The sequence below is a fragment of the Idiotropiscis lumnitzeri genome, chromosome 11, assembly GCF_059441095.1.
Source record: "Idiotropiscis lumnitzeri isolate Australia: NSW breed Sydney's pygmy pipehorse chromosome 11, RoL_Ilum_1.0, whole genome shotgun sequence".
NCBI lineage: Eukaryota > Metazoa > Chordata > Actinopteri > Syngnathiformes > Syngnathidae > Idiotropiscis > Idiotropiscis lumnitzeri.
In genome coordinates this window covers 15,466,630-15,479,501 of record NC_142401.1, presented here as the reverse complement: position 1 = coordinate 15,479,501, position 12,872 = coordinate 15,466,630, and the positions used below count along the sequence as shown (strand labels likewise).

The window sequence follows — 12,872 nt, the reverse complement described above, 5'->3', positions numbered from 1 at the left end:
AGTGTTCGCCCGAGGAGCCACCCTAAATGGCTGCTTCAAAGCAAAATGGCTTATTTCATGTTTAATTTCAGGCATGAGAATTTTAAGCGTTCAGTTATGATATTTCATATACATCCAATTTCTTTCGTTGTTTTATTGCGACAAGTTGTAAACTAGATTATGAACAATTGATTCGTTATGTTGTGTATAAATATCATTAAATGCAACATTTACAAATTTATATTTTCTAGTTTATGGTAACATGTGCTAGATAAAATCATTACAAATATTTATATGTATTTTTTAAAGGACATCTTCCCCTCGTAAATTACCAGAGGAGGTCAACAAAATGGCACCTGCTTCTTCTCCTGGGCTGATTTCAACGATGATTTTTATGTCGTCACAACACAGGAAGTGACTTCATGTGTTGACAGCGCGGCTGAGACACGCCTCCATCGAGAGAGGATGGGATTGTTTTGAGGGTGCGAGCTGAGTCGTGCCACAGTCGGAGGCAGACGTCGGAGCTGCGCGGCTGTGCTTTTTTGCGTGTGTGTGTGTGTGTGTGTGCGTGCGTATGTGTGCCTGCACGAATCATGCTCCCGCTTGGATGCTAATTCCCCGCTTCTGATCGGACTTAAAGAGGACAGCCGGGTTGTCATTTTTTTCGTGGGGGGGTGCATGCGTGGAGCTCCGCCAGGGAATCATCACAACTGTATTAAGAATAAAAGGTGGGGGTGGGGTGTCGGGGAGGGTGGGGGATAATCTTACGCCACGCTTGAGCGATGTTCCGTGGGATTCTCTGTGCGGTCACAAAGGCTTTTCCCCCTCGCTAATGGACCGATGGGGGGGACGTGGCGGCGGCTTGCCTTGCTTAAATCCCACCTCCGCGTCCCAGACCTTCTTGGTGACCGCTGCCAGATCTACTGACGAACGCCCCCCACCCCCACCCAGGGAACCCTGCGGTTGCCCTCTATACCCGCAACCATCCTATGCATCCCTTATCTGTACTTCTGCCTGCTCGATTGTCCTCACCCTTTCCGACGCCTAAATGAGCTCCCTGACCTCCTTGTTGCTCCACCGTCACCCCCTTAGCCCCTCTATATTCCGGCATGTTCCATCACTGGGATTGATCCCCCTATCACTCTCCCATTCCCCACCCTCATCCCAATCTCCTGTCCTCTGACCCCTACCCTATTCACCCACTTTCCCTCAAACTCATTTCCCCCCATGACCATGTTGCCATGTGTCTGCTGGCTCCAGCCTGTCCTCATGGTGCTGACCTCTGTCTTCTGGACCCGGGGGGAAAACTGCCCAGCGACCTGCCTGTGCCCGGACCCCCACACGGTGGACTGCAGCGGCCGCGGGCTGACCCACCTCCCAGACGAGATCCCTCTTGACGTTCGCCGGCTCTTACTGGCCGACAACTGGATACCCCGCGTCCCCTCCGACTTCCTGGTTCTGTACAGTGACTTGGTCTACCTGGACTTAAGGAACAACACGCTGTCATACATCGAACCGGGGACCCTGAGCACCTCCTCCAGGCTAGTCTTCCTGGACCTCGGCAGCAACAACTTGACAGAAATCCCAAAGGGGACGTTCGGGGAGTCCCGGAGCTTGATCAAACTGCGACTGGGTAACAACCCCTACCTGAGCATGGTGAGCGAAGACGCCTTCCTGGGCCTCACCTCGCTCCGGGAATTGGAACTGGAGCGTAACGCGCTGTCGAGCCTCAAGGTGGGCGCGCTAAGTCAGCTGCCCTCCCTGCGGGTGGTGAGGCTGGAGGGCAACCCTTGGGTGTGCAACTGCAACTTTACCAGCCTGTTTGCGTGGCTCATGGAGAACAGTCATAAGCTTCCCAACGGTAAGCAAATGTGGCAAACTTTACCATAGACACAATGTTGCAACATATCACGTCTATTTGTGTTCCTCCCTGCTGGAGAGGGAACCCCCTCCTCCCGAATCTTGTTCTAATTTCGTCTCTTTCTTCCTCCACCCCCATAGCCTCCAATGTGAGTGTGTAATATGACACAATAGCCCTTGAAGAGGATGAACCTGCAATGAGATACACATAAAAACAAGACTTTTATTCTCAGGAAAATAATTTGGGGAATATTTATATTTTTAGTTCAGTTCTTAGTCATGTAGAACACACTTTTACTCAGTCCAGTTGGTCAACATACAGTTTTTATTTCATATAATACTCGGCATTTAGTAGAAGGCTTTCTTTAGACTTTGTCTCTGCAAAGCCAGGAATTAATGAGAGAATTTGCAAGGAATATTGTATTGCCATCCTGGTATGATTGAGGACCGCATGGTGAACCTCATGGTTCGCTGTTTTTCTGCACTTCGGCTTCTTCCCGCGTTCTCAAATCATGCTTGTAAGATTCACTTAAAAATCTAAATTGTCCATTTCTGTGAAAGGCTGTGTGTCCATATGTGCCATGTGATTGGCTGACGACCAGACTAGGGTCTATCCCGTTTCTCTCACCAAAGGTCAGCTGGAAAAAGCTCCAAGTCACCTGTGACGCTAATGAGGAAATCGGTATAGATATTGGATGGAAGGATAGAACGTTTCATTGAATGGAGCAGGGTGGCCTCCACTTCTCTTACCAATAGTCAACCGGAATAGTTTCCAGCTCATCAGTGTGCCCTGCAAGTGACTGGCAACCAGTCCGCCCTGCTTATCTCACCAAAGGTCAGCTGGAATAGGCTTCTGCTCGCCTGTGACCAAACAGTCTACACAATACATCGTTCAATTGTTGTTTTTTTCCAACACGGTCATTCGATCTGTCAATTTACAGCTTTACATAATAGCGGGCATTGGGTAGACATTTTAGGCCTTGTGACTTTGAGTTAGATAACAGGGCACAAGATTTGCTGTGTGTGTGAGTGCTTCTGAGAAACAACACAAGGCTCACACTAACGCGTCAGACATATTGTACTGAGGCTGTGAGCTGCTTACATGAACGGATGGGGCTCAAACAGCCATAGGGGGCTTGCACTGTTTGTTCTAGTTCACGCACCCGAAAAAAAAACACGCTCTTTAATATCCGCTTTTATTCAGCTCAAAGCAGATAGTATATCCCATCAGACACTGCACAAACAACTCCTACTGAGGCTGAGCCACACAATTACTATTGATGTCTTTTAGTTAGCATTGGAGGGCGAGAAAACCACAACGTGGGACCTGACGACGTAATAATGATACAGAGCCGACGTTGCGGCTTCACATGACAAATTGCTCATGTTGCCGTTCAGTCTTTGTTAAAATTTAGCTTGAACTATGAATTTAGGACGAAAATGTGATGCAAATGCATGTTCGTGTGGAGGCTGCTGCCGAGAGGGAGTGGGTGTACTTCTTCTTCTCTTGTCACTGTTCCAAGGTTGTTTGGGTGTGAGGGTTGACCTGCGTACAAAAACAGCCTCCTTAGCTCCAATCTGTATGGTGCAACAGTAAGCAAAGGTATACACAATACTGATAATTTGAGCATCCCTCCCCTACCCTCTTCTAATCAATGTCAGCAAAGACCAGATGTCACATGCCTGGAAAAAAAACATCCTGAGTCGTTATCCGGGGGGTTGGGATAGGTCCAGCTTTTGCTTGATCTGCTCGGCAGAAATTACGGCCTCACAATTGCAAATTCTCATGTATTTGGTCAAGTGAGTCTGAAGCCCGTTTCTACGTTCAGTGTAACCAAAGTGCGTTAACAACGGCCCCGTATTCACCTATTAATGACACAGCATTAAAACCAAGTGGGGTCCAGTATTTTGCTGAAGGACGCTTAAGCCACTTTTCAATTTCAGGTTCCAGAAAATCCCAATACCACACCACACTGGCCTCGCTTGGCCCGGCTTGACCTCCACTGCTTTTCCATTACAACAGGCGCCAATCAATTGGGGTGGGTTCAACTGAACTGTCCAAGCCTCAACTGCACATTGCACACTTGCAACATCTGGGCTTTTGCCATCACTTTTGTCGAGAGGCAAGTCTTGGTTTTGCAGCGAGTCAGAATTGGAATTGCCGTTGCATGATGTGCTGACGTCAATAATTACAGTCCATCAAACGCACAGACGCAATTTGTGAGCTGTTTGATATGTCGACAAAAAAAAAATCAATTTTCAGGATATACAGCTGGCTGCTGAATGGCCGCCGTCAAAGGAAAAATATACAGTACACATTTTATTTTGTATTTTTTAAGACTCCTTAACCATATTTAACCGAGTATATAACTAAGTGGTGAATGCTTGTGAAAGAAGCAAATTTTGGATTTTGTCGGTGTGCGGAAAAAATTCCATTGCAAAACCATTGTTTAGAATTAGAATTAGAATTAGAAATCCCTTTATTGTCACTCTCGGTAAGCGTTTGCAAAACAGCCGTACGCATTTGTAACGATGAGACGTGTCGCCAAAGTTCTTTTTTCATTCACCAACGCAATAGACCACTTGAACATGGTTACGATGCCTGCCAATATACATCACCCCAAGGTATTAGCACCAATTCCTCACATTGATCATGCAATGGGAAACACGGCACAAAGCGGAAGGCAATGAGGAGTAACCTGTGCTTTCCGATGCCCGTTTGCTTGTGTTTAAGGACACAAATAGCAAACTCTGTGGCATGAAAAGGACACCATATTATCTTGTCTGTAATTACTGCTCTTTGGTTATGGACCTAATGGCGTGACATTACATGTTTGCATTCAGAAGGTTCAGGGAAAACAATCGTTTACACAGCACGGAGTTGTCCCACAATATTTTGTACAATAAATAACATGAAAAAAGGGAGCAGTTTGTGAAAGAGAAATATGAGCATATAATGTATTATATTATTTATTTATTCATTTTTTTGACTTGGTGGTGGCTCTGACTCACTGCCTATACAACCAGGAAATTGGCATGTGCAATGGCGTTACTTCCCGCATGTCTCCGCTTAGATCAGAAGACAGTGACATCATAGCTTGCCTTATAGAACCACTTCAGAGGACGTTCTGAAGTGCGGGCCCATTGTAACTGCACAGCCCCCAAATATTTTAATGGAAAAGCCACAACCACTAAGGGCTGAGCGAGGCTCTTTCGGTGCGGAACTCATACAATGGATAAGTGGCTTTGGTAAGATCCCAGAGGCCCCGGTTTGAATCCACAACCAAACTCTACCATTTGAGCTTTGCTTCCCAAGGTTGTCTTGAGTGCACCACAGGCTGTAAGAAGAAGCTTTTTTTTCCAAGTGTAGGGTCTTATTTGAAATATGCTACTAAGTCAAAAATAGCTACGTGTAAAACCCACGATCTAATGAGACTGAATGCAAGTGATTTATCATGAATACAATGCCTTGACAAAGATAGCAAGAAATATATTGTCACCGATGACCACAATTTATAGCATTGGGAATCTGTTATTTATGATACTAAAATCTGGAATATTTTTCCTCACGTTTGCTACCCTCACGATCCATGTGCAACAAGGACAAATGACTAACTGTGAGCATAGTCCTGTCTGTGTAAGTGTTTCCCATCCTGAGAGGGGCTGACCTTCAAATTTCCATTAGGGTATATATGTCTGTACACTGAAAGAGACAGCATCTTAAAAAAAGGTTTGTGTTTAAACAACAGTGATATGAAAACAGTCAATATGAACGTGTGCCCCCGGAGACACTGATGGACAAGCCTTACACTAATTTGCAGTAATCCACTACTGTTTGCAGGCGCCAAGCTCTTCCATGAATAGCAAAAATCCATAAGCAAGTGACGTCGCAAAAATGTTTTTAATTGCCTGTAATAGATAAAACTGTCAATATACTACCACAAATTATGATCCCCAAACAGTTTAATACGAGTTCAAAATTTGCAACATTACCGTTAAACGCCTTATAAATGATTTTATTTTGGGAAAAAAAAATCAGTGCAAGACTCTTTTGTAACCTATTAGGATAACAACTAAGGCAAAACGTATGTTTTCCCTGGCATATGAAACGTTTTTGTAAATTTACTACTTTCCTATTGGGCAAGGCTTCTTGTGGCGTCTTATAATGTTTCATAATGCACACAAAAAAAAATGTATTATTACTTTTTCCCAGCAAACTGCTGGAGATTTGTTCCAAAGGGGAAACCATGAATTGGTTATTCTGTGTGAAGTTAAATATGGGCTGAAGAGACACAGACCGATTAGTCTGACATTTTTCTTGCTGTTCGATGAAACTGTGCTGTGACACATTCTCACAATATAATGTATGAAGTGCTGTTTCTATAAATGAAAATGCCCCCAACTCACACAAACAGTTGCAAGGCTCAGGCTCCATCCATTGTTGTCATGGTAACAAAAGCCACACTTTTCCCTGGGCCAGCAGTATTAAGGGCGTGGTGGGCAGTGGCTCACTTGCACGAGACCAGCATTTTTTTCAGTTTTAATTGAGTACAACGGAGGATTATGTTTTTGTCGATGCCTGGTAACCCTCTACCAGACCAAATTAATCAAATCGTCTCCAAAGCGTGCTAGTGGAAGCAGTAGCACAATAACAGAAGCGATGCTCATTAAAGAATGAAGTTGACATTTTGTAATTTATTGTACATCGGCTCCGCCGAATGTCCTCGACGTTGTGTTGGAAGCGCATGTTACATTCATCACTGAGTGAGAAACTCAATTACGTGACATAAGACAAGTGCTTCTACCCTACACAGTAAGCCCAATTCTTCATTGAGGACAGGAACCACAAGGAATTGATGCCCCCGGTGGAATATTTGTAATTGCCTATATTAATAATTTAAACCGTAAATACAGTGTTCCCTCACTTTTCGACGAACTCTAATATTCACGGTCTTGATTTTTATAAAACACATTTCTCCTCAAAAATAAAAAGAAAATGACCATTTCTTCACCAATCCAACTAAAAATAGCAAGGTAAAACTACAATAGTTATGTTCACAAATGAAAACCCATAATAGAGTGAAGCCAAAAACGTCCGCATGTGTGGCAAACTCTCCGTAAGACTCTTTGGCTATGTATCGCTTCAAGTCAATGTACTTGACACTGAATTCTGAAGAGCTCTACTTTGCTGTTTGGATTATTTACGTAGCCTTCCGTCAGAAAGAGCACAACAAAAGAAAATAGTGAACTGAATTTGTGAATACTGATTTACTGTGCTGTACCCTTCTGTTATGGCGAATTCTGCGCCCTCTTGCATCAGCAACCATGATGTCGCTTTTAAATTGTGAACAAGTCTCAACACACGCTTCATCAGTCTGGTCTTATCATTGAATGCTGCTTGTGAAGGTGTTGATAAGTTGAGTGCTAAAACCGAAGAGGAGGTGCAAATGATGCTAACTGCCTGTTATAGAACATGAAGGTTGAAACTCATACATGGGATGCTGACTTTACAATGTCCCCCGGAATTATGCTAGAGTGCCATGTGCTATAGTCATAATTCCAATTAATAATTGTCCAAAAAAAACAAACACTTCTTAGCCAGAAATATGAAACAAACCACTGAAAAACAGTAACCATGCTGTTAACCGAGCGTGTCATTTTGTGCCATGTGACGATGTCTTTTTTACGCCTTACACAAGCTAGCTTACTATGTGTCGTTCCCATCATTGAAATGGTTTCAATACTGGCCTACACTGTATACATTTTGCTAGCTGGCTCAGATATAACATAAATTAAAACATAACAAGAGGGTTACGTAAAGCTGTTGGCTAAGGATTATCACCCTATCATAAGGAGGAGGTGCAGATGATGCTAACTAGCTAATGCAAAACGTAAAGGTCAAAACCTATCCTCAGGGCGTCTGTGAAAATGTTGCTAATCAAGGCAGAGACACGTTTGTTGCTGCTACTCAGTTAATTATCTAAAGGTTGAAATGCATAGCACAAGGAACCAAAAGCTGATTTAAAAGACAGTTAGCATATATGGACAAGCACACACTCCGCTATTTTTGAAATCGTCCTGAGGTTTTCATCGTTCCCCCGACGGCCTGCATAATGTAGCAGCCGGAGAGCCCCACGCTGCAAAACCTAATTCCCATTTCATTTTTCACTTCTTGATTTCCCCCGTGATGCTGAGTTCACCGATTGGCACACTTGTCTGTTTGAATAAGTTTGATTACTGCCGGTCAGCGAGGTGGCAGAGGCTTAAAAAATGTAGGACTTTTGGGGAGTGGTAAGGTGAAAACAGATTTCCATCAAACTGTATTGCTTCAGATAATCCCAGGTGAATTTGTACCAAGTTTTGATATGTTCAGTCAGGATTTTTATTTCAGTGTTTAATTAGCATCTTATTTTCATTGAATCCACTGTAATTGAAGGCAGAACATTTTTTTCTCCCCACTACTAAGGGTGCTGCGGAGCCATAACACCATCCTGTGGTGTATTTTGTTTGCAGTGTAAGGATGTAAATACATTTCCGTTCCTCTTTTTTTTTTTTTTTTGTGTATGGTTTGAATTCACTGGAGTTTGACCGTGTCCTGTTGCTGTGATGTCACAGTTTATTCAGCTATTGGCATGGAAATGCTAACCGGATTAAGATGTAATGTACTGAACCAAACCGTACCACTTTGTGGACTCATGATATAATGAAAAAAAAAAACCCAGATGTAATTTAAGATACTTGTGTTTTTCCCATCTATTTGTCGAAAGGCTAAATTTGTTGAAGTGTTACTAATTGGAACGCGGCGTGTTGAGAGTGGAGGACACGATTTGTGTAAGGATTGGGTGCACATACATCATGCTGTTTTGTTTTTTTTAATTGTTTTTGTACATTTTCTAATCAGGTAGTTGAATGTTTAATTAAGGGATGAGTGTAAACATGATCTAGTGCTGTCATGTCCACCGGCTGGTGGGTTAAGGATGAACAAAGGCTATGTATAATTCAGGGTGACACAGTTCTGTGGGTGGAATGGCCAGGGTAATTGGAGCTGTAGCTGCCTGCGGGGCACGGCAGGCCAGCTCTGTGAGCAGCTTTGCTACAAAGTTGAAGATCATTTGATGGGGATTCGGGGCCTCAATTTTCATTTGTAGCCTTGTAGGAAAATGCACTGTTGTCTTCAAAAAAAAGAATATAGTACGCCGCAAGCAACCCACGACATCACTGGCTATCTTTACACCTCATGTGGAATCAGATGATACAAAGATTTTTTTTTTTAATACAGGCTAGCAGCTTTTTGAATCCTGGCCTGGTTACGAACTGCTACTTTGCACCACGATGAGCTGTTGTCGAAAGGCCACGAGGAGCGCTGATGAAACGTGCCGTGATTGGGTTTCCATGCAGAAGGAATCCCCTCCTGAGTGATGCACCCCCGACCCGCGCTGTCGCATGAACACTCATCATTCTGCATTCCACTCGCCTCCCTGCTCAGCTCCTTCCCTCCCCCACGCTCGCCATGACCTATGAATTTTTCATTGCTTTTTTACGACTTTATGGCTCCGTGATCGGCGCCCCTGAATGATTCTTCATTACATCTGCTTGATATTTAATCGGCATGATGCATTACGGCGGTAGATTCAGCCATGACAGCATCACGTTCTTTCTCCGTGTCGTGGACACCGTGGTATATGTATGAATGAAAGACAACGTTGTTTATCACCGACGTTAAAATCAATGGTGTGTTGTTAAAAGGTGAGGGGGAAAAAAAAATCACAGCAGATAGTGGTCCGTAGCAACGAGGTAGATCAATCACGACTGGAGATTGCGGATCAACCGTCCCGTGCCTGACTGTAATCCCACATGTAATCCATCAGATGTGCGTGCTTGAAATGTGAAGGATTGGTGCTGCATCATACCATTAACGCGTGCACGTTACCCTTTGTCCCTTGATATGGACACACGGTATAAAGAAATACATTGCACATTGCACAAGTGTTCAAATCGGGGTATGTACATGAACCAATACAGTAACATTATTTACAAACCCAACTGAGTTGGAAAATCAGATGTGCAACAACCCAAACACAATGTGCTGGGCCAGAGGAGAAAACATTTCCAAGACAGAGAAAACAACAGTGTTGTCTTCATGAGATGAAGAGGGGTTTTGTCCAACTCCTACACCTGCAGCTCTTAGCTAGTCTGGTTCCGGCTATCAAAAACTGGCATACTGTAGCTATAGCCTGATGTTGAATCTGTTTGTATTTATTTCCAATTTGCCACATAGAAATGTGCAACGTGATGCACTATGTGTTCATTGGCCTCGTTTTGATGAATACCAAACATTTGCATTCTTCATTTGTGGTTCTTTGCCACGTTTGCCTTCTTCGGATGGTATTTGGGAGATTATGCTGTTCAATGTTCTCAATGTCTTATAAAATGATCACACTTTGCATCATTTTCTTTATCTTGTGGATTTTCCTGGAGGTAGAATTTTAGGTCTTGGTGGAGGTTAAAATTTTTCATCTATTTTCTCCTCACTACTAATCTGTAATCACTTCTCAGGGATGACACTCACAGTTTCTTTTCTTTTTTTTTAAGTCCACGTCCTTCCGTATGTCCTCTAATGTTACAGCGCTGCCTTGTTACCAGTGGTGACAGCGAGACGCTGGAATCGTTTTCACCTTGTGAGTCAGCATGAGTGTCATTGTGTCAAAATGTGGACTTCCTGTCGTGGGAATTAGACAAGGGTGAGGACCAGTGTCTGACCCCAAAGCACTGAGTAATCCTGCTCCAATGGAGCCATTTTGATGTCAAGTACAGGCTGGATTCAAAAGGTTGTATGAGTTTGCATTTTCATGAATCCTGGCCATTAAAGCAGAATGAATGGCTCAATTAATTCATCAATTCACAAGTGGCCACGTGTTGGAAAAAGCCTGGGAATGTTTTGTTCATGATAATCTCCACTCAAAGCTCCCCTGAGTCAAAGTGTAAAAGGACCTGCTGCTTGGAAAGTGGCCTGCCATGTTGTGTGTTATGCAAGAATAATAGAGTCTAGAGTCATAACAAGCCACAATATTTTCAGCTCGTTATTGTCATCCGTATTACCACTTGTAAAGCCGGGCGTCGAGGATTTTTGTCTAGTAGCTGATTTGCGCACACATACAGCATGTTTGACAGGTCTTGGAATTAATGCCATCATTAAACGGTGTGTTCTTTCTTGCCAGAATCAATAACATTGGCTTCTTGTCAATTTAACTCTGACTCATGAGATGCTGATCCTGAACCAGACGGAGGAGGCTCTTGCTGGATCATCTGTCTACACAGTGCAAATGCTCCAAACATAAAACAATGTCAACCGGTCGCAATAACTTTCTTGAAGCTTGAAAATGAGTCTTCCAACTTGTATACACTGTATGTGACATACGCCCACCTCTGCACCATGCACTAAAAGCATCAATAAGAAAACATGTGCATGGTCTGCGAACGGTTTTAATTATGGTGACGTCTGTAAAGTGGCATACTTCCAAATAATGATTAGGTTTACAATTTCTAAAATAACGAGCTGTCTTTTCAGTGGCAATAATTAAAATCTTGGATGACATTTATTTTCGGGCATATTGCACAACAATAAGCCTCAATCCTGTCTGCTTGCCCTTGCACATTATGTAATCCGCTGAACGGACTTTGCGCGGAAGCATTGGTCCACAAGTCGAAACATGTCGTCACTCGCTTGCAAGCCTGCTCAGCATGTCTGGTAAATCTGTCTAATCTCGTTTTCTCTCTGGGCCCAGGCGTGGAAGGCATGGAGTGCTCCCTCCCCATGGACGGCCGGCGCGTGTCCCTGACCCAGCTCTCCAAGGACAGCTTCCGCGAATGCCAGGCCAGCCTGACTCTGACGGACCTACTCATCATCATTTTCTCGGGCATCTCCGTGTCTGTGGTAGCCATCATGACCAGCTTCTTCCTGGCTTCCACCGTCCACTGCTTCCAGCGCTGGAGTAAAGGCTCCAAGGGTGATGAAGAGGAGAGCGAGGAATGACAAGGATATACTTTATAAAGGGCTCGTCTGATCCGGATATTTATTGTGTGGACGAGACTCCATAGACAAAAGTGTGCGACGCGCCGGCAGATTTGTGCTGTTTCCTTCCCAGTCAACGTCCGGGACTTTTCTATGGAGTGATTTGAGCCTGGTACATTTGTTGATTTCTTTGCAAAAAGGCATCTAGGTACGGTATGAAAAGTCACTCCTGAGGGATAGATAATATTAGCAAACTGCTCCGCTCCATTCCAAATGATTTCAAATTTTTCAGACATGGCTTGGCTAGCAATTTATGTAGTTTGCTAAAAAAAAAAATAAATATAAAAAAATTTTATTTAACGACTTTATTATTTTGATGGAAAAGCCTGAAAGAGCCAAGATCTGGAATTTAACCATCTCAAGAAATTAGATCATTATATTAAAAACAAATTAGCAAAAGATTTTTTCCCTATGCGTTTAATAAGCACTGTGCAGTAGAGTTTCACTTTAGGAACTCAGATGAATTCACTTTTCTTCGAAATTCTATTTTGTTGAGATGAACCTCATCTAAACCAAATAGTTTCCTGTCTGCCTGCCCTTCAAGTGTGTCCGCTTCATGCACCACATGCACACATCCGCTACATCATTTGATAAGGGTAAATCAGCAACTTGGTTATGAGGTGCTGCCTCCATGAGTGAAAACAGATTTAATGCATTTACTGTCATTATGGGCGCTTGCTCCTTTTACCCGGGGCTCCTGCAACCCCCTGGTAACGAAAGCCAGACTAGGTAGTCGCCCTGCAGTGTTGCGGGTGAGTTGAGCAGTGTCTCATTTGCATAAGACAGGGCCGCCCCTTCACAATTTACCCCCAATTTTTGTGGAAGAATCTTTTTGGGTTTAAAACATGGATCTCAACGGGCATGAGTTTGAATAGTGGAGATCCATGGAACTACAAGGTTCTGTCTTTGCACATTATCATCAAACTAATGTTTTTTTTTTTTAGAAACTAATCTCTGAATT

General features: G+C 43.4%; 1 protein-coding gene across 1 annotated transcript; it reads left to right on the top strand.

Annotated features, from left to right (window-relative positions):
* Nucleotides 1–455: 455 nt before the first annotated feature.
* lrrc38b (leucine rich repeat containing 38b) lies at nucleotides 456–12,190 on the top strand. The gene is made up of 2 exons (XM_088309746.1): nucleotides 456–1,840; nucleotides 11,625–12,190. Exons 1-2 carry the CDS (start codon nucleotides 1,207–1,209, stop codon nucleotides 11,870–11,872), a joined length of 882 nt encoding a protein of 293 aa, XP_088165872.1. The 5' UTR covers nucleotides 456–1,206; the 3' UTR covers nucleotides 11,873–12,190.
* The last annotated feature ends 682 nt before the right edge of the window (nucleotides 12,191–12,872 follow it).